Below are 21,283 nucleotides of genomic sequence, written 5' to 3'. Positions count from 1 at the left end.
TGGAAAGCGCTCTGTGGAGCGGCGGCACCTCTGTCATCACCAGCACCAACGGAGGATGTGCATTAGGGCGCCTGTGACCAGCCACACACACACAAAAGGGTGAAGTTCTTCTTCATAAATCATCTGGCTAAACAGAGAAGTCAAAGTGTGAAGCCCTGCTGAGTTCTCAGACAAGCTGTCCCCGGCATGCTGGGGCCCTTACAGAAACAATATGAGGGAAGCAAGAGACCTGAAAGGGCCGACGTATTAAACAAAGAACTCTTGCAAAATAGATGAAAAAGGCAGACAACCCAATTTCTTCAAACGGACAAAAGACTTGAACAGACATTCCATAAAAGAGGCTGTCCAAATGGCAATAAACCCACGAAGAGGTGCTCAACTTCATCAGTCATCAGGAAAATGCAAACTAAAACCACTATGAGATACCATTCCTCGTCTCCTAGAATGGCTGTGATTAAAAAGATGGAAAATACCAAGTGCTGGAGAGTACCGGAACTCTCACACGCTTCTGGGAGGAGTGTAAGTAGGTAAAACAACTTTGAAAAACTGGCAACATCTACTAACGATGAATATACACTGCACCATGACCCAGCAATTCCACAGTTAGGTTTACACCCAGCGTTAAAATGGGCAAGTGTTCACGAAAGACAAGTGTAAGAATGTCACGGCAGCATTATTTGTCACAGTCAAAAAACTGGTAACAACTCCATGTCCATTAACGGTAGAAAGAACAGTTCAATTGTGGTCTATTCATACAGTAGAAACCACACGGCAACAAGAAGGAGTGAACTGCAGTCACACAACATCGCAGATGAATCTCAGAGAGTGCTGAGTGGCAGAAGTGAGATATGAAAGAGTACGTTTATATAAAATTAGAAGTTCACGGGCTTCCCTGGTGGCGCAGTGGTTGAGGGTCCGCCTGCCGATGCAGGGGACACGGGTTCGTGCCCCGGTCCGGGAGGATCCCACGTGCCACGGAGCGGCTGGGCCTGCGCGTCCCGAGCCTGCGCTCCGCAACGGGAGAGGCCACGGCAGTGAGAGGCCCGCGTACCACACACACACACACACACACACACACACACACACACACACACACAAATTATAAGTTCACTTAGAATGGTTATCCTTGGGGAGGGGAGGGTGCAGGGACTGGAAGGGGCTCGAGGGGGTTGGGGGGAACTGGAAATCCTTCAGTTCTTGATCTGGGTGCTCAGTTACATGGGTGTATTCACTTTTTGAAGATTTATTGAATTATACATGATGATTTGTTTATGTGATATTTCAATAGGAAGGTAACGTTAAAACAAACAGGAGGTCCCAGTGGACCCTGCTCCTGGTCAGCCCCTTCCCATTCCTCGGCTGTTATGAGATTCGCAGCTTCTAGACCACAGATGCTGCCAAAGTATAATCAGCCCCGAGAGTCTCCCTCCAAATACCTCCAAGAGAGCTTCCCATTTCCTCATCACCTACCCCTGGTATTTGGAAAGGGTCAGAAACTTTAGAAGCCCATCGATTCCAAAATCCCAAAGATTTTCTTTGGGCAAGAAACAATATTCTCCCATGACACCCCACCGAGCAGCTGTCTGTACTGGAGCTCACTACCCCTCATGGAGGGGCTCACTACTTTTGGAGGCAGCTCCCACTCTATAAAGCCCTTCCCTGCTCTGAGTTTAGGGGGCCCACTGGAAACGCACTGCTTCAGCTCTGTCTTCTAAACCTTCTTTGGGTAACATTACGTTAGCTAGTACTCACATGAGAACAAAACAGGAAAAGGAAGCACATTTACTGTCTGACCTGACATGTTTCCATATCAGTCTGTTTGTACTGGCCATATCAAAAAACTAAACCACTTCAAACATGACCATTAACAGTACGTGTGGTAAACGAACTGAAGCTCTGGTTATGAGGTAAAGATCTTTTTCACAAAACTTCTACTTTATTTTTACAAACCCTAATGAAAGGATTGATTCAGGCCAAGGTCCTGAAAGGCTGAAACCATGGCATGAAGGGTTGGTGAGGACCTTTATGATACACCTCAGGCCCACCCCCTGCCCGCCACCCATTCACGCATCCCCAGACTGTGACCACCGACACCACTGATGACTAACGGGGGCAACGAGATGTCGGCTCAGGGACGCGATGCTTTGTGAAGTACGCTGTGCCTCCCACGGAGTGTTTATTGACTCCTTGATCCCAGAAAGAAGTTGAAGCTAAACCTAATTAAGACTTTGGAGCACCTTGCAGTTTACAGGAAATATAGGCAATAGAGAAACAATTAAAATGATGCCATGAGGAAGCAAACAGACACATTCAGAATGTGGGACAGTGAATTCCCTGGCGGTCCAGTAATTAGGACTCCACGCTCCCACTGTCAAGGCAGTTTCGATCCCTTGTCGGGGAACCGAGATCCCGCATGCCATGCGGCACAGCCAAAAAAAAAAACCAAAAAAGATTTGGTGAATCTTGGGACTTCCCTTGCAGTCCAGTGGTTAAGACTCCGCGCTTCCACTGCAGGGGGCGCAGGTTCAATCCCTGGTCAGGGAACTAAGATCCCCCATGCCGTGCGGCTCAGCCAAAAAAAAACCCAAAAAAGATTTGGTGAATCTTAAAGGGAAATGTTTTTCCTTGTACTATTCTCTTCTTTTTTTTAAACTTTTTATTTCATATTGGCGTATAGTTGATTAACAATGTGTTAGTTTCAGGTACACAGCAAAGTGATTCAGTTATACATATACATGTATCTATTCTTTTTCAAATTCTTTTCCCATTTAGGTTTTTACATTATATTGAGCAGAGTTCCCTGTGCTGTACAGTAGGTCCTTGTTGGTTATCCATTTTCAATATAGTGCCGTGTACATCCCTTGTACTATTCTTTTAACTTTTATATAGGTTTGAACTTTTTCCTCGATAAAAAGTGGGGGAAAATACTCCAGCAACAACAAAAAAGAAAGTAAGAAATTGAAAGAGGGAGAAGGAGGGAGAAGGAGAGGGAAGGAAGAAAAGAGGAAGGGAGTGGGGTAAAAATCTTGACAATTCTTGAATCTGGTTACGGGGGGTTCATTATTCTATTCTTGTACATTTTGTATATGTTTGAAATTTTTCATACTAAAAAGTTAATGTTGGGCTTCCCTGGTGGCGCAGTGGTTGAGAGCCCGCCTGCTAATGCGGGGGACATGGGTTCGTGCCCCAGTCTAGGAAGATCCCACGTGCCGCGGAGCGGTGGGGCCCGTGAGCCATGGTCGCTGAGCCTGCACGTCTGGAGCCTGTGCTCCGCAACGGGAGGGGCCACAACAGTGAGAGGCCCGTGTACCGCAAAATAAACAAACAAATAAACAAATAAATAATAATAATAAAAAGTTAATGTTAAAAAAAAAAAGGCATAGCAATGATCTGGTCCTATTTCCCCATAATGTTTATGTGGCCTTTTCCAGGGGCCTGTGCTGGACCATGGTGCTTCCCTGGCACAGCACCTCACTTCATGCCTCACCCAACCTGTGAAGGGGCAGCTCTTACTGTCATGAGTTTGCAGATGAGGAAATGGCTCAGAGAGGTGGGAGGTTTTCCCAACCTAACACGCAGAACTGGACACAGCCAGTCTCATTCCAGAGCCTGCGTCCTTAACCCCCATACTGCCTGACCAGAAGCACCCTAAAACATCATCTCGTCCAGAGAGAAACTCACGCTGCCTCTGTTTTCAGCTTTGATACCCTGTAAGGACCTTTTCTAGCTCCGCCTTGTGCAATGATAAGGACAAGTCCTACAGTTCAGACACACACTCTTCTGTAGCACCTGCTGTGTTTCCAGCAGCATTTCCTCTTGCATCCACTTCCTCTGTCCTAACAGCAAAACCCATGGCCGGATTCACCACCCTGAAGCCTTGCAGCTCCCACAGTGATCCTGTTCGTTCTTAACTTAAAGCCTCACTCCCCATCTGTAGCTCTCCACCCAAATTCCTCAGTCCGACATTCTGGCTCCATTCTCCCTGGACTGTGTGACCTTGGGCAAGTGAGTTCACATCTCTGAGCCTCAGCCTTCTTACCTGTAAAGTGAGGCCAATAACAGCACCTACCTAACAGGGTTGTTGTGAAAATCAATTGAGATAATGTAAGGAAAGAAGTCAACATGACGCCTGCCTCGGTCCTGAACAAATGTTCATTTTCACAGTTTGGCCTCATCTCTCCCTCCCTCCCTTCCTTATGTCCATCCACTTGCCCCCTCACCCATCCCAAGTCTCCCCTCTGTCTGGCTGGTTGAAGACTGCCTGGGCCAGTCATGGTTCATACACTCTGTTTACGGTACGACCCTTGGCCACCCCCCATGCCCACTTGGTGCCCCCGACCCAAGACTTACCCCCTGGGAATGCAGATACTCCACGGTCTTGCTGATGGTATGCAGGACGAAGCTGGCCTCACGCTCTGAGAAGAATTTCTGCCGTAGGATCTTATCCAGCAGCTCCCCTCCCCGCATCAGCTCTGTCACCAGGTACACGTGTTTGCCATCATCGTACACCTACCAGAGACCTCACCATCAGGCCCCTCCCCTTGATGCCAGGCCTGGGCCCCTTGGCCACCAGCTCACCAGGACAGGAAGGAAGGAATGACGTGAGGCTTGGGCGTGTGTTCTGCTCTGTGCTTCAGTCACCCTGGCAGGGCCTTCACCTATCTGGGCCCCTGGACAGGATGCTGGCTCTGTCCTGATGGGCAGGAAAGCTCTCAGAGACTGCCTGGGTGTGAAGTGGAGGGCACTTGGGTGCAGCCAGATCAGAGGCACTAAGGGGCCTCCCCATCCATAAGCACAGGAGGATGAGAAGCCAAAGGAATGGCAGCCCCGAGACGGTCCTAGAGTCGAGGGCCCCCAGCCCCAGCCCACTCTCGAGGACCCCCACTTACATCTTTCAGAGTGATGATGTTGGGGTGCTGCCCATACCGCAGAAGAATCTCAATCTCTTCCGAGGGATCTCGCTTGCTCTTGTCGATGACCTGAGGAGAGGGGTGCATGTGGTGGTGTGCAAGGGACCGACTCCAGACCCCCTTCCCGCCACAGAGCCCACGCTGCAGGGCGTGGAGTCTCAGCCGCACACCTTTCACCCATCCACAGAGCCTCAGGCACCAACTCTCCCCCACCAACGGGCCAGGGCTACGTGGCCCCCCACCTCCACCCCACCGAGTGGCCTCGGCCGAGACAAGGTCGAGAGGCCTACCTTGACAGCATACTCCATGGTGGTGGCCTTGTGGACACAGCGCTTGCACTCGGAGTAGGAGCCCACACCGATTGTCTCTTTTACCACATAGCCGTCGCTAAAAACCAGGTTCTTTCCGTGTAGTTGCTGCAGGAGACCAACAGGTAGGACTGACCCCGAGCTCTAGGATGCAGAGGTCATCCCCCCAGAACCCGAGGCCTTGGCACTGTGGAGATGGCACTGGGCAAGAGGCTGGAGGCCAGGGGTAGAATGTTGGCTGTGTGACCTCAGGCAAGAGTCTGCCCCTCGGGCTTCCCTGGTGGCACAGTGGTTGAGAGTCCGCCTGCCAATGCAGGGGACACGGGTTCGTGCCCCGGTCCAGGAAGATCCCACATGCCGCGGAGCGGCTGGGCCCGTGAGCCATGGCCGCTGAGCCTGCGCGTCCGGAGCCTGTGCTCCGCAACGGGAGAGGCCACAGCAGTGAGAGGCCCGCCTACCGCAAAAAAAAAAAAAAGAATCTGCCCCTCTCTGGGCCTGTTTTCTACACTATATGATGGGCACACCCACTCTCGCCAGGGTGCCTGGCTGCAGTCTGTGGTTAGTGGCTGCTGGAGGGGGCAGGTAATAGGCCACAACACACATGGAGCGGTTTGAAGCTCCGAGAAGCCCAGGCAGGACTGAGAGGGATGCAGGAGTCCTGAGCCAGGTCCCAGCTCTGCCACTTACGTGGCCTTCAGTGAGTCGCCTCCCCTTTCTGCGTGACACAGCCCACCTCAAGGGTGTCTCGAGGCTCTGAGACATTAACAGTATCAGATGCTGCTATGGTACTGAGAGTGTGGCAGGCACTATTCCGAGCACTTTTCACCAGGTGACCCACAGCCCGTGGACGGCCCTGGTTCACGTCCGTTGTCCTCACATCCAGTCTGGTTTAACGTTTGTCCGCGACCAAGATATCCCAGGTGGATAATAAATCACACAGTCACCTTAACTTTACACACATCAACTCACATAATCCTCGAAACAATCCTTGGAGAAAGGTTTTATCATCAACCCCATTTACAGATGAGGAAACTGAGGCACTGGGAAGGTGAATGTCCCCTCCACAGTCCCTGACCTTGGAAGCTCTGACCCAGGCAGGGAGCTCCAAAGTCTACATTCTTTTTTATTTTGTTTTTTTGTTGTTGTTGTTGCTGTCATTTTGCGGCCACACGGTGTAGCATGCAGGATTCTAGTTCCCCGACCAGGGATTGAACCCACAAACCCCTGCAGTGGAAGCATGGAGTCTCAACCCCTGGACCACCAGGGAAGTTCCCGAAGTCCACCTTCTTGCCTCTTGACTCTAAATTTCCTACAGAGCCGGGAAAGTGTGCAAATGGGGGACAAGTGGAAGGAGACCCGAGTGCCACGCCACCCACCCCCGTCAGGACCAGCCACTCCCCAGCAGCACCACCCTGGGCACTCCCTGGCATTTACGCAGGCCCTACAATGTCCTGGCTCTGTGTCAGGAACCTCATAACCGTGCTGTTATCCCTGTTTTACAAATGGGGAAACTGAGGCTCAAGGAGGCTGGAGGCCCAATGGGCTCCACGGTGGCGTCAGGGTTTGAACCCCAAACCTATCCGAGTCCAGAGCCTGTGTTCTCAGCTGTCTGCCTTGTGGCTTCTAGGTGGAAAAGGACAACTGAGCAGCAGCCTTCTGCCCCTCACCTGTACCACCGAGTGCAGGGGCGCCTGTGTGGCCCGAGGCTTGCCGTCGTCCTCCATCAGGCCAGTGGCCACGAAGCTGAAGCCACGGAACAGCTGATGGGCACCAGCGCTGGGGGGGATGCCTGGGGAGTCTGCAGGGGCAGGAGAGGGATGTGAGCCAGAGGAGGTACCCTTGACCCGAGGCAGCCCAGCAAAGCGGACCACAGGGGCTTCCAGGCCTGCCTCAGCAGCTGGTCGTTGTGGCAGCCTGGGCAGGGCCCCTCATCCCCGGCCTTAGTTAGCCCATCTGCCCATGTGTGTTTAGACCAGCCCAGCCCTTACACACAAGGAACGGAAAGACCCTCACCTCCGCCACCCGCCCAGGCCAAGGCACTTTATCCCTTTCTGGAGGCCTCCCTGCCTCTGGTCTGCCCCTTCAGGTCCATCTTCTGCGCAGCAGCCAGAGGGATAGTTCCAACCACAAGTCTACCCCCTGCCTGTACCCTTCAAATGCTCCCCTCTGCCCTCAGGAGAACCCAGCTCCTCTCTCCCCGTCCCACAGCTCAGCCACGCCAGGCCTCTCAGGTCCTTAAGGAAGACTCCGAGCCCCGGCACATGCTGTTCCTGCTAACTACAACCCACCCCTCGTCCATCCTTTGAGGCTCAGCTTACACACTGTCCTCTGCGAAAGCTGGCCTCACGCTGCTCCTCCAGGCCCTCGCCTCATTAAGCTGCACTTGTCGTGCTGCCCAGAGCTGTCCTCATGTCTCTTCCCCACTACAGCCTGAGCCATATGAAGGCAGGGCCTGGGTCTGTCCTGTTCACCATCAATGCTCCCATGGCTGGCACACAGGAGGGACTTGGTACGTATTTGTCAGATCAACAAATAAAGATGGGACAGACTGCTTGGAGAAGTGCTAAGCTCCCTGACATCAGAGATGTGCAAGCCACAGTGTGAAAAGCACCCCCTCTGCTAAACCCGCCCCTCCAGGAGACCTTCCAGAACGAACACTCTTCCCCAATATCTAGCCAAAATGTTAGGATTTACCAAGTTCTCTCCCAGAAGCCCCCTACTTGGCTTCTAGCAGTAACCCCAGAGACTGAGTGGGTCTACGGCTGCCCACGCTTCAGATGAGTCACTGAAGCCCAGTGGTCAGAGTAGCCAAAGCCGATTCCCACGCTTGCCCCTGACCTGTGGGCACTGTCACCTCTGCTGCCAGACCGTCTCCACCTCACGTGTTTGCCGGGTCAGACACTTCAGCCCTGACGTGAGTGTGAGCCTGATGTGTCTGGTCTTCCCAATGGGCTGAAGATGCCTGGGGCAGGAGTCCCGACTTCTCTATCGTGGCCTGAAGGCCACCCCCACCACCTCACCCAGGCACAAAGAGGCCCACAGAATCCCGGAGTGGGACGACCAGGCAGAATGAGATGGAGACAAGGAGTCAGAGACCCATCCACCTGTCTGCCCACACACCTGGGCCTGCCGCAGCCCTGAACACCCCTGTGCCCTAAGAGGCCCCTGACTCCCTGCTTCCCTCCTGTACCAGTCCAAGACAAACCGGACAAAGGGCGCACCCTTGGGCGTGCGGGATGTGAACTCAGTGTCAAAGTAGAAGGTGTCATCGGGTTGTGCCACAGCCGGCTTGAAGGGTGGCTTGATCTCACGCCGGTACAGCTTCTGCAAGGCGGGGCGGGCACAGTGGTCACCTTGGCACCTCCACAGCCTGCCAGCGGCCCCGTGCAGGAGTCAATGGCCTGGACAGAGCACAGGCTATGCAGACAGGGCATGACCGCTTGCCCTTGGGATGCGAGCCCATGCCTCCAAGGCCATGGTGTCACCTCTGCTTCTTATGGGAGGCCCTAGGCAGTAGAAGCCCCCTCCGACCACAGCTGAATCCCTGACTGGGGCTCTGGGGTGGACAGACACACTCACATTCCAGTCAATGGTGGAGTAGAAGACATGCCTCTTGATTTCCTCTGCCCCATCAGGGCCGGAGCCTGAAAAAGCCCAGATGAGAGGTCTGCCTTGGGATGCTCCAACCTGCAGGCACCCGCCCTGTCCTCCGAGCAGCCTCGCCTCACTGTGGTCTGGGACCAGTGGCTGGGCTCACACTGCCCCAAATCCATCCAGCCATCACCCCGAGGCCTACTGCCCACTCAGCATTTTCCACTGTCTGGAGCCCCTCTGTGAACAAGCTCCAATGTACTGACAGGAGAAGGAAAGCCCAGAGAAGAGAGGCCAGGCAACGTGCCCAAGGCCAAAGTCAGGACAGGCCGAACCTGTTCCGAGATCTGCAGGGGGCCCCCACCTCCCTCCCAGCTCAGGCCTCATCTCTGCTGCTCTTATCCCATTGCCCTTGTCAGCCACCAGACAGGCTCTCACTCCATTCAAGCCCAGGGACCTGGACGGGACCTTACAAAGCTGGTCATGATCCAGGTGAACCCAGGAGCCAAGGAGTCAACACATACTGAGCAGCTGCTACAGACACATTCGCTGACTTCACTTAATCAACAGAGCTTGAGATCATTGTCCTCCATGGAGACGAGGACCTAGGGCTCTGGGGGGAGAAGTCAACTGCCTTGGGTCACTTCGCTCACAAATGGTACTCACTCGATCAACAAATATTTGTGGAGGCGCCACTGTGTACCGAGGCAGTGGGGTCCTGTCATGGGGCTGGGACTGGGGCCTGAGCCTCTGACTCCTGAGCTCGTGCTCCTTCCGTGCGGGGCCTCTGTCCTCATCCCCAGGGGGAGTACAGATGACTCAGTTCCTGCCTTCCCCCTACACACGGGTCACCCCACTGCCCCAAACGCCACACATGGAGCCAGAAAGTAGGGTGGCCAGAGGCATTGTCTCCCCACACAAAGGACAACGGCCCCTTTCAGCCCCAGATGTGGCCCCGTGGCCTAGGCCGCAGCTGTACCCCGCTCCCCTCCCCTGAGCTGGGGCTGCTTACCGAGCCGGTTGGCAGGATTCCGCTTGAACAGGGACCGCAGGAGGCTCTGGGCTTCCGTGCTCAGAAACTGGGGCATGCCTAGCTTTGCCCTGAAATGGCCCCCAGGTCTCGTCAGGGCTGAGCTCCACCCCAGAGGCCCCGTCTCACCTCCCACCTCTGTTCATGTCTAGTTTCCAGCTCAGTCCAGACAAGCCATCCTCAAACTCCCCTCCCAATGACTCAGGGATTCCCCTCCCACAGGCCCCTATGGATGAAAAGGGAGCCCTAGAAAGCACAATGCTCAACCCAGAGGAGTGTCTCATTAATGGGGAATCTGAGGCAGGTGCAGGGTGTTACTCTGGCCCCCAAACTGGGGCCAGGCGTGGAGGAGACCCTGAGGTGTCAGAGAGGGGCTGGAGCTTACTTCAGAATCAGTGTCATGGTCTCCTTCCGGTCCTTCCCCTGGAAGGGCAGGGAGCCCGTCAGCATCTCAAACTGCAGAGGACAAGGGTCTGTTCAGGCTCTGGTCCCATCTCCCATGCCCCCACCTCCTCCCACCCCAGCCACTCAGCTCCAGGCCTAGGAGCTCCGCCTGGATCAAGAACTGCATCTGCCCCTCCCCACTCTGTCAATCAGACCACGAGGAACAGTACTAGGGGTCCAAAGCTGGGGAGAGGCCCAGCACAGGGCTGGGGGCTGAGCCTGGAATCCTTCCAAGGAAGGAAACTGCAGCTGGGTGGAGGGTGAGGCCAGCTTAGCTGTGAGAGGACAAGAGGAGAGCCTTAGAGACCATCAACCACCCCCTTACACAGATGGGGAAACTGAGGCCCAGGGCCTGGGCTGGATGCTTTACCCCTGCCTGGGCACTCACCATCAGCACCCCATAGGACCACCAGTCTGCACTGTGGGTGTGGCCCTGGCGGTTGACGACTTCGGGGGCCATGTACTCCACCGTCCCACAGAAGGAATAGGCCTTCTTCTCGTGGTCAATGGCCTCCTTGCTCAAGCCGAAGTCTGTGGCAAGGAGGGCAAGAAGACACATCTTCAGGACCCCCTGCCTTCCTTGCTGCCATTCCCTGCACACCTATCCCTCCTGCCCAGAGGCCTGAGGGCATCACCCCCATCACACTCAGGAGGAAGCTGAGGCCCAGGGAGGTTAGGTGACCTGCACAAGGTTACACAGTGGGGAGCTGGGATTCAAACCCAGGCCCTTCCAGGTCTGGGGCCTGGGCTTTTGACCGCTTCCAAGCGCCTGGCACAGCCTCTCAGAAAAAGCGGATCCCCTGGCACTCAGCCCAGGCCCGTCAAGAGCCCATCCTGCCCTCCCCTGAAACCGGAGGGGTCAGGTGCCCTCCACTCACCAGTGAGTTTGATGTGGCCTTCCTCATCCAGAAGGATGCTGCAATGGAGAGATGGGAGTCAGGGCGCCCCAGCTGTGGGCCCTCGGTGGGTTCAGGGGACACCATGGGGCCTGCGGGGGTCGGGTCCAGCCCAGAGAAGGTGATCCACCCAGGACCGCTCATCTGATGAATGGGCAGGTGGAGTGGGTGTTGGTGGTGCCCTGTAGGTGTGTTGCCTACCTTCTTGCTAATTCTTGAAACAACTGTGTGAGGTAGGTACTTTCATGGCCCCATTTTAACAATGGGGAAGCTAAGGCTCAGGGAGGTTAAATAACTCCCCCGGTCACAGAGCTAGTAGGTGGTAGAGATAAGATTTGAAATCGGGTCTGCCTGACTCTAAAGCCACATCTCATTCCACCTCAGCACCTGCCCCTGGCTCCCAAGTTACCACTTGAGAATATTCAGAGGTTAAGGAAAATTCTAGGAAGGGCCATATCAAGGAATGACCTTCAATGGTGGCATCTCAGATGTCACACTGGATTAGCAAAAAAAGTAGGCAACACCCAGGCACAGAGGTACCTGGCCCTTGGTAATGGCATTACTAGAGATCAGGCAGCCCCTCGGGTGAGCCTGCTGCCTCCCCCACTCTGCTCCCCCCACCCGTTCATGGGGCAGCCCATCAGGCTGGCTCCGTACCCCGGCAGGCTGGCTCTGTCCTAGAAGAGGCCCCAGGGCCTGCCTCTGTACAACCTAGGGAGGCCGGGCGCGGCTGGGCCTTCACTCACTTCTCAGGCTTCAGATCTCTGTAAATGATGCCCAGGCTGTGCAGGTGGTCCAGGCCCAAAGCCAGCTCGGCCAGGTAAAATTTCACATCCTCCTCCGTGAACATAACCTGCAACAGGCGGGAGAGGGCTTCAGCTGGGATCACTTCTTCCTCAGGAGCTGGGTCACTGGGCAGTCAGCAGCTTCCCAGTCCTCCTTAGAGATTCCAGTGCCATACACCCTTCTCTGTATGAAGGGGTCCGAAGAATAAGATGACTAGCGTCCAAGTCACTCATGGTAGCACTGAAATGCAAACAGCGAAAGGCTGGAAACAACCCAAGGGTCAAGCAGTAGACTAGAATAAACTCTCTCCCCCACATAATGGAGTGCTATGCAGCCATAAACTAGAACAAGGATTCCTCCATGTTCTGATATGGATCCATCTCCAAGATACACTGTTGTGAAAAAAGCAAGATAAAGAACGGTACATACAGAACAGTACTTTGTATGTAAGAAAGTAGGGGTCAGGATTCAGAACACACAATGAATTGGTTTGTATTTCCAAAGAAATGTGGGAAGCTTGGATAAAAACCAATAAAATGTTTATCTGTGGGGGGGTGGTAGAGGGGGCTGGAGTGGGAGGAAGACTTCTCAATGAATATTTTTCTTTTCAATCATGTATTATCTATTTAAACGTTAAAATAACATTTTAAAAATTTAAAAAGTTTGGTTCTCTTCTAAAGCTTAAGTTGTATTAATGGTCCCATTTTTATATTTGGCTCAAATTCTTTTTTTTTTTTCCAAATAAATTTATTTATGTATTTTTGGCTGCGTTGGGTCTTTGTTGCTGCGCGCGGGCTTTCTCTAAATGTGGCGAGCGGGGGGCTACTCTTCATTGCATTGCACGGGCTTATTACGGTGGCTTCTCTTGTTGCACAGCACAGGCTCTAGGCGCACGGGCTTCAATAGTTGTGGCATGTGGGCTCAGTAGTTGTGGCTCGCGGGTTCTAGAGCACAGGTTCAGTAGTTGTGGCACCTGGGCTTAGTTGCTCCACGGCACGTGGGATCTTCCCAGACCAGCGCTCGAACCCGCGTACCCTGCATTGGCAGGCGGATTTTTAACCACTGCACCACCAGGGAAGTCCTCAAATTCTTTTATGTGAGTTCAAAATCCTTTTGGTTAACGGGACATAATGTTAAAGCATCTAGCTTTCTAGGTGGATTTGGGCTTCTCTGCATCCTTCATAGCCCTGCGCAGAGAAGCCCTGAAAGAATGGAGGTGAAAGAGGTGAGAGCCACCCTTAGCTTCTGGAATCAGGGCAGCATCAGATCCAGAGCCTGATTCTTCTCAGACCATCTTGGGGGAAACTCTCAGAGGCTTTGCCAGGGAATGGGCTCTGTCCCAGGGTGGGTCAGGGACTGCTGGGCAGGTCTGGGGAGTCTCAGGTTGATGTCTCACTGCCGTGCCAGCTCCATCCTGGTGCCCTGGCAGTGGGGTGTCAGCTCACCTCTTTAGAGAGCCGTGTGAAGAGGTCTCCGCCACGCAGGAAGTCCAGAATAAGGTAGAGCTTGCCCTCAGTCTGGAAGGCTGGGGAGATGGGAAAAGGCCATGGTGGAACCAGCTGGGCCCTGGGCCTGGCCCCTCTGATCCCAACTTCCTTAGCCTGCTGGGTGGCAGACAGGGCAACATACAGGGAAGGCAACAGCCCACCAGCAAGGGCAAAGGCTGGCAGGTAGGGTAGGAGCTCAAGTAGGGTCTGCAGTCTCACCGTAGTGCAGCTTTACCACAAACGGATGGTTTACATCAGCCAGGATGTCTCTCTCCATCTTGGTCCGAACGCGGTCACGCACTGGTCAGAGGAAGAAGGAGGTTACCAAGGGTCTGGCCACCCAACACAGCTACGCCCAGCCCTGGTTAAGAAGGACTCTCCTTTCTACTTGTTCCTCACATCTCTCGGCAGTGCCCAGGGCTGGCCCTTGGCCCTGCCCATCTCTCTAGCCCTGTCTCTTGCCATGCCCCAAGGAGGCCATTCAATCCAGCCAGTCTAAGCATCCTGTTCCTTGTGTACCCTTAGCCTCTGCCCCCGTGGCTCTCCCTGGGATGCCTTCATCAGCCCCCTCTCCATCTGGCATAAAAATCCCTAATTCCAGTCTAGGGCAGATTCTCTGGGCCTGAAATTCAGACTCATGGGTCTCAGCAGACATCCCACAAACACTTTTTTTTTTTTTTTTTTTTTTGCGGTACGCGGGCCTCTCACTGTTGTGGCCTCTCCCGTTGCGGAGCACAGGCTCCGGACGCGCAGGCTCAGCAGCCATGGCTCACAGGCCCAGCCGCGCCGCGGCATGTGGGATCTTCCCGGACCGGGGCACGAACCCGTGTCCGCCGCGTCGGCAGGCGGACTCTCAACCACTGCGCCACCAGGGAAGCCCCCCCTTTTTTTTTTTAAGGAGTAAAAGTCCCGGGACTTCCCTGGCATTCCAGTGGTTAAGAATCCGCCTGCCAATGCAGGGGGCACGGGTTCAAGCCCTGGTCCGGGAAGATCCCACATGCTGTGGAACAACTAAGCCCGTGCGCCACAACTACTGAGCCTGTGCTTTAGAGTCCTCAAGCCACAACTACTGAGTCCACACGCTGCAACTACTGAAGCCCACGCGCCTAGAGCCTGTGCTCCGCAACAAGAGAAGCCACTGCAATGAGAAGCCCGTGCACCACAACGAAGAGCAGCCCCGGCTCGCCACAACTAGAGAAAGCCCACACGAGCAACGAAGACCCAACACAGCGAAAAAGAAATAAATAAAATAAATAAATTAAAAAAAAAAAAAAAGGCTACTCTCATGTGAGCCCACACCCTTTGAGGCTACAACCCACGCTCTCCCGGGCTCCCTGGTCACAGCACCAACTGCACCGTGCTGCAGAGTCTGCTCAGCCTCGCCTGCCCCAGCCTGGGAGCCCTTCGCAGCATTCTTCTCCTCCCACCATCCCTCCTGGGGAAGGACTCCCATCCCTACCAGGATGGCCTTGGGGCACCACAGCTGCATCACCCCACAGACAGCCCTTTGTGGCTCCATGACCCCAAGGCCAATACCTCCTATTCTCCGCCACCCCCCAGCCCAGCCGGGGCCCGCTTCACTTGGTCAGTGGCCACACTGGTTCCCAGGCTGGTCAAAGAGACACTACCGGGCCCAAAGCCCACTTCCAACCACCCTCACGCCCTCTGCAAGTCCGGGATTCTAGACCTGGGCTCAGCTCCCTTCTCTGAGCCCATCCATCTCTGCGGCCTTGCCTTGACCCACCCTCTCCTACCCACCCAGCTGCCTCGTTTCCCGGGTTCCCTCCTCTCCTCTCATGCCCTTCTCCACCCTGAGACATCTCCCGCTGACTCTCCTAACATTGCGAAGCAACTCTGCTGACAGCACAAGGCCCCCCGCAAACACAGTGCACTCTCCCCCTGCCTCCTTCCAGGCACCTTCAGCTACAGTCAGCACTTGGCTTAAGGGGAGCAGGAAGGGGTGGGGTTAATCCCCGGAAGTCTGTTCTTCTGAATGGACCCTGTCTTTGCTATCAGCTGAGGTGGGGGATGAGGAGCGGCTGAGAATAGGCCTGTTTCTCTACCTTCAGACCAGGTACTCCTCGTGACAGAGCTATCTCCTCCATCAGACCCAAGGCCCTTGAGAGTTGGGCTGTCTCCTTCAATCTGTGCCCAACCTGGGCTCCGCATGGGGAGATACCCCCCACTCACCTTTCAGTGTCGCCTTCTTTAGTACCTTCATGGCATACAGGTGCCCACTGTCAGGCCGGGTGACCTTCCGCACCAGGAAGACCTGAGAAGGCAGCGGCGGGGGAAACCAGGGGAGGAGCTGGGCAGGGGTCGAACACATCAGCTCCCACACGCTCCAGGTCCTAGGCTGACCTCCAACTTCCCTAAGCACCAAGTTGACCTTGTGTCCCCACTGGGTACCACGGTGACCTCTCTCCTCCTCCCCTTAGACACATCAACCCTTGCCCTCTGATCTTTTAAGCTCCAAGGTGACCCTCCCACCTGCCCTCTGACATGACCAGCGCTGCCATTCCAGCTGTAGGCTCAGGACTCACTTTGCCAAAGGATCCCTGGCCCAGAACCTTGAGGAGCTCAAAATGGGATGGGTCGGCTTTCTCAGAGCCAGCCTTGACATGGTGCGTGATGGAGATCTCCTTGAGGACGTCTTCATCCTGATGGAGGAACAGAGCTGGTGAGCACGGTGGGCCCCATTCAGGTCAGCATAGGGCATGTCCCCCCATCCAAGTCTACTCCCACCGGATCTTGGCAGACAGGGTCCTACAGGCCCAACCAGCCAGCTACCCTGACAGGGCCTCCCAGTTCATCAAGAGCAAAAGCCAGGGAGGGGAAAATTACCAAGGTGCCAGGTCAGGTGAGCTCCTATACCTCCTGGTGCTCCAGCCTGCTCAGGCCCAGAGGGATGCCCAGGCACCGCCAGGTGGAGGCAAGCCCAGGCTCTGGCTGAGGCCCACGAACCTGCCCCAGGTCCTCCCTGTGCGGCTCCCCTCCCCCTGCTGCAAAGGTTTTGGTTTTGCCACAATAGGAAGTAGGGTTTTTTCTCATACTGGGAAGGCACAACTGGGCTTTTGTTCCTAGTCAAGATGGAAGATGGGCTGTCTCTGGCTAGAAGGACAGGGCTGAGATACACAAGAACCCAAGAGTCACCTCAGACTCCCCCAACAACCGGGTAAGTGCCAGTCTGGGGTGGGTAGGAGCTAAGGCCAGAGACTCTATGCTCCACCCTCTGAAACTTCCTTCATACAAGTCTACTAGAAAGCCCTTGCCATGTCCCAGTTGTTCTAGGACCCCTCTGCCCTCCCTCCAATCTGTCCATATGGCCCTGGAGCCCTGAAGTGCCTCCTCACTTCCCCAGGAAGCAAGTCTGGGCAGGGTCCAATCACCCAGTAGGGACAGGCGTGGGCAAGGAGAGCCCAGAGCCAGCTGAGGCTAAACTGGCTTCCAAGGCACCTGCTCCAACGGCCACAGTCAGGCCAGGCCTAGACATCTGGGCACACTCACCGAGTCCCGCCTGGGGCCAGGGCCAGGGCCAGGGGCAGGCAGAGAAGTCTGGCTGATCCTGGGCCGCTGCTTCCTGGGCAGCCAGGGAAGCAGGGCCCAGAGCCGCAGACGGGGCAGCTTGGGATCCCGCTCCATCCGCCTGGGCTGGGGAGAGGCACCATGGCAGGAGCAGGCAGCGTCCGGGGCTGCTGCGGAGGTGGCCAGGCCCAAGGCGGATGTGCAGGGTGAAGGCGGGGGCTGGGCCCAGCCCAGGACTGCCAATCACTCAGGGCCTGTGGTTTCCCAGCTCCCTTACCACGCTCCCTTCCTCTCTCTTCCCCCTCCCTATTGCCTGAGGGCTGCCCTCGGGCCCTCCTCCCCATCCTCCCTGTGGGCCTTCAAAGGGAAAGCCCCATGCCAACCCAGCTACTGAGGAGTAGATAGGTACCCAACAGGGAGAGACAGGCAACTAACATCTAGAGGCAGATAAAGAGGGACACCCAACAGGCAGAGGCAGGCATCCTACAGGTGAAGACAGATGAAGGTGGGCATCCAACAGATGGGTAGGAGAGTCCACATGCCCAACAGGCAGAGGTAGGAAGAACACACATCCAATAGGCAGAGACAGATGGGGACATGTACCCAACAAGCGGAGGCAGGAAGGGACTCACACCTAATAGGCAGAAGTGGACAGAGACTCATACCTAACACACAGAGGCAGATGGGGACACATATCCAACAGGCAAAGATAGATGGGGACATGTACCCAACAGGCAGAGACAGATGGGGATCCAACAGGCAGAGGCAGATGGGGGCCTGCACCCAACAGGTGGAGACAGATGGGGACATGTACTCAACAGGCAGAGACAGAAGGGGACACGACCCAACAGGCACCCAGTACGTGACATGTACCCAACAGGTGAAGACAGACACTCATGAAGTGGAGACAGAGACAGGAGCTCAACAACAGAGGCAGGTGGGCAGCAGTCAGCATCAGTGAGGCCCAAAGAGACTGACAGATACCCAGGGCACACATACAGGCAGGAAAGACACAAAGACACCCCGAGAGTCAGACTCTGGACTTAAGGGAAGACCTCCAGGTTCCTGCTAGTCTGCCTGGGGGCAGGAAAGCGATGGGACATCACCTGCAAACTCCCAGCACTTGGGAGAGCAGTCTGGTATTTGTGGCAGACTCATCTCTGAGGAATTCCATTTCTCTGGAGTTTCCTTCCCATGCTATGGCCTGAGGGGCCCAGGATCAAGACACTGGAGACCGAGATGGATGTCTCCTGAATGCAAACGGATAGCTTTGATCCAAATATCCCAAAGCTGTCATCCCCCACTTCAGGAACAAGAAACTGAGGCCCACAGGACAGTGACTCACCCAGGCTCAACGTGAACAGGTGGCAGAGCCAGCTCAAACCCAAGTTCTTCCCCTGGTTACTGCCTGGCCTGGGGTCAGCAGACCTCAAGTACCAGGAAAGCGTGGGCAGGTAAGTCAGCCAGAGCCATGTCCTGCCTTTCCAAGCCTGCCCCCTCCCTTAGTACCAGGACAGTCTGGGGACTTCCCATTCGAGATGCTGACCCTCAGAGACACAGCCCCATCTTCAGGGGATCCTGAACAGCCACAAAAGCTGCAGGCTAATCAGGCCCCTGAGTGTAACCCAGTGGGTGGGACAGGCAGAAAGCCCAGCTCAGAGAGGGGCTGGGGAGGGCCAAGACCACACAGCAACCCCTACCCACCCCATCCTGAGGTCTGAATCTCCACCTGTCTGTCTGCCTCTGACTGAGAACACTCCCTGGGGACACAGGCAGTCACCCGGAAACCCCAGGGGACACAGCCACCCCCAAACCCATTCCTTGCCCAGAGTCATGACAGACCCCGCTGGAGGCAGGCCAACCCTCTGCTCACCTTTCTGGGACAGGGGAGTGAGTCTCTCTCAACTCTGGGGAAATCTGCCGGGGTCTGCATGGTGGGGCCCAAGCTGGCGGTCAGAGGGCCCAGTTACTCCCCTTACTTCTGCTTTTTCAGCTTTCCTGGCCGAGCAGGCAGGGTCCCTGACCCACTCCTTCTCACTTCCCCCTCTGCAGGGAGGAGGGACAGAAGATGGCTTAGGCTCCCCTGCTAAGGAGGGGACAGTGCAGACCCCAAACCCGGGGCTCCAGGGTGGGCCCAGAGAGACATCTCTCATCTCCTCTGATCCTAAGGAAAGGAGACTAGAACACAGACAGAAGTTACAAGGAGATGAGGCAGTGACACAGTGGGTACCCCACACCTGCAAACAGCCCCTGGAGAGAATGGGGGGCAGAGGTCACCAAGGCCACCATCTCTGACTGTCCCGGTCCGGAGCATGGGAAATCCTTCCCCCGTAGTGACCTTCCCATGGCTGGGCCCGCCCAAAATGGCAGCCCACAGAGCGGGCACCACCCTGCCCTAAGAAGCCTGCCAGCCCAGGGCCCTGGGACGGCCAAGGGGGCAGAAGGCCCTAGCATGAACCTCACAGAGGCCTGAGAGGAGGAGCAGGTAGCCATGGGGCAGGGGTTGACCAGGCCCAGCCCTTTGCCAGATGGCCTCACCACATCACTGACACCAGCACACCCACAGAAAATGACACACACAAATGCACACAGTCCGATGATCGGAAACCATTTCCACAGACATCCCCTATGTGGAAACGCTCCCACATACACCGAACTTCCCCTTCCAGTCCCCACAGGGCCTCCAATAACTGCCTGATGACGGCCTGCTGGGTGTTGTGAAAGATGCTTCCTTAGACCGAGGCCTCTCACTGTACTCCAGCTTCTTCTGGAGCGTCTGAGGTCTGGAGGCTGTGGCAGTCCTGAGAGCCCCAAAGCTCTCTGGTCCAGTGCCGGCTGGGGCCCCTCAACCCTTGCATCCCTCGGAAGCAAAGGAAGACTCTCCATGGCTAGCAGGGTACGGGAAGGGGCAACAGGAAGGAAACTGTCTCGGAACTGCCTTCACTGAAGGGAATGTGCAGGGCCTGTGAGGCCGCTGGTGGCAGGAGTAGGGAGGACAGCACCAGACCCCACCCCCTGGTCCCTGCCCCATTCCCCCTAGAGATACTTCCTCTTATTTACTTCCTCCCACAAGGCAGCTGGAGAGAAGCCCAGATCCCCCCCACCTGATCCCTGGCCCGTAGGGTCCCCACACTGGGCCTCCCTCCAGCAGCTGCAACCCAAGCCCACCTGCTAATCTCTGGCCCTAATGTACACCAACAGCCCCTCCCCCAGCTGGCATCATCTGCAGGGCCTCCCAGGACTGCCCCCTCTGATGGGACAGATGTCCCCAGACGCCTCTCCCAGCATGCCTCTGGGCAGGTGAGGAGGGATCTACATTTCCCAGGCATCCTTGATAGGGGAGGTGGCTTTGGGCCCGAGGCCAGGACTGGCATGGAATGACAATAAGAATTGTGCCTATTAATTGAACATTTATTGCATGAAGTCATTCTTTCCCTCAACTTTTGTTGGTGTGGATTCTGCCAGGCCCTGTGTCCTAGCTCCAAGGAAGTACTGATCCCATTTCAGAGAGGAGAAAACTAGACTCAGATAGAAAGTAACTTGCCCAAGGCCACATGGCCAGAAAGGGGGAGAGCTCAGGGCAAAATCAACCTGTTTACTTCCAAAGCCTACACTCTAAGCATTTCATTATCACCTTCCTTGCAAGCCCTGCCAGCCTGCCTCCCCTCTGGAAATCACTCACAGCTACTGGCCCGCTGCTCTGTCCTCAGGCCAGGAACCAGACACTAGGAGGCGCACATGTTAAGGCAGACCTGTCCCCAAAATAAATACACAATAACAAGACACAACTATCCTGGGACACAGTGCAGTCAAGGTGCTGTAGGTGCCCAGAGGCTCTAACTATCTGCAGGGGGTGAGGTCCAGGAAGACAGGGCAGTCCAGCTGGACCCTGAAGATGAACAGGAGTTGGCCAGGCAGAAAGGAGGAAAAATTTAGACACTCCGTGTAGGAAGAGACCAGCGTGGAAAAGAGGCTTGAGGCCAGGAGTACAGCGTGGGAAATTAAGAACCGTCTACTCACTAGCTGAGTGTTCCCAGGCAAATCTCTTTCCCTGTCTGAGCCTCAGTTTCTTCTTCTATAAAATAGAGGTCAAAACTAGATTGTTCCACCCTCAAAAGGTTGTTTCTAGAAGCAAAATGGGCCACAGAAACAAAGGGATGTGGTAAACATAACTCCCTGGATTACACGGGCACTCTTACTGCCGCAGGGCCTCCTCTGGGCAGGCTGAAGGGACAGAGCCCAGCAGGTCTCAGGTGCTGGGAAGGTGGGCTAGCCTGCCCTGGCTAGTCCCAGGGAAGTTCCCCTC

The 21,283-nt window shown here is 55.3% G+C and overlaps 1 protein-coding gene across 5 annotated transcripts in view; it reads right to left on the bottom strand.

Annotated features, from left to right (window-relative positions):
* Positions 1-21,283, bottom strand: part of RPS6KA1 (ribosomal protein S6 kinase A1) — a 36,323-nt gene that overhangs the window by 5,761 nt on the left and 9,279 nt on the right. The window contains exons 1-18 of one of the 5 annotated variants that reach the window (XM_032629056.1): positions 18,851-18,983; positions 18,084-18,227; positions 16,960-16,969; positions 15,996-16,112; positions 15,643-15,724; positions 13,672-13,752; positions 13,411-13,490; positions 11,926-12,032; positions 11,162-11,199; positions 10,672-10,814; positions 10,225-10,295; positions 9,822-9,910; positions 8,798-8,862; positions 8,440-8,542; positions 6,886-7,016; positions 5,201-5,326; positions 4,890-4,979; positions 4,351-4,509 (exon numbers count right to left, since the gene is read on the bottom strand). In XM_032629056.1, coding sequence (XP_032484947.1) covers positions 4,351-4,509; positions 4,890-4,979; positions 5,201-5,326; positions 6,886-7,016; positions 8,440-8,542; positions 8,798-8,862; positions 9,822-9,910; positions 10,225-10,295; positions 10,672-10,814; positions 11,162-11,199; positions 11,926-12,032; positions 13,411-13,490; positions 13,672-13,752; positions 15,643-15,724; positions 15,996-16,112; positions 16,960-16,969; positions 18,084-18,151 — 1,560 coding nt within the window. In that variant the 5' untranslated portion in view covers positions 18,152-18,227; positions 18,851-18,983. The other 4 variants (XM_032629064.1, XM_032629073.1, XM_032629038.1 and 1 more) reach the window with 4 other exon arrangements.

The sequence above is a fragment of the Phocoena sinus genome, chromosome 1, assembly GCF_008692025.1.
Source record: "Phocoena sinus isolate mPhoSin1 chromosome 1, mPhoSin1.pri, whole genome shotgun sequence".
Classification (NCBI taxonomy): Eukaryota; Metazoa; Chordata; class Mammalia; order Artiodactyla; family Phocoenidae; genus Phocoena; species Phocoena sinus.
Note: the sequence above shows the minus strand (reverse complement) of the source record. Positions and strands in the feature narration are given on the sequence as shown.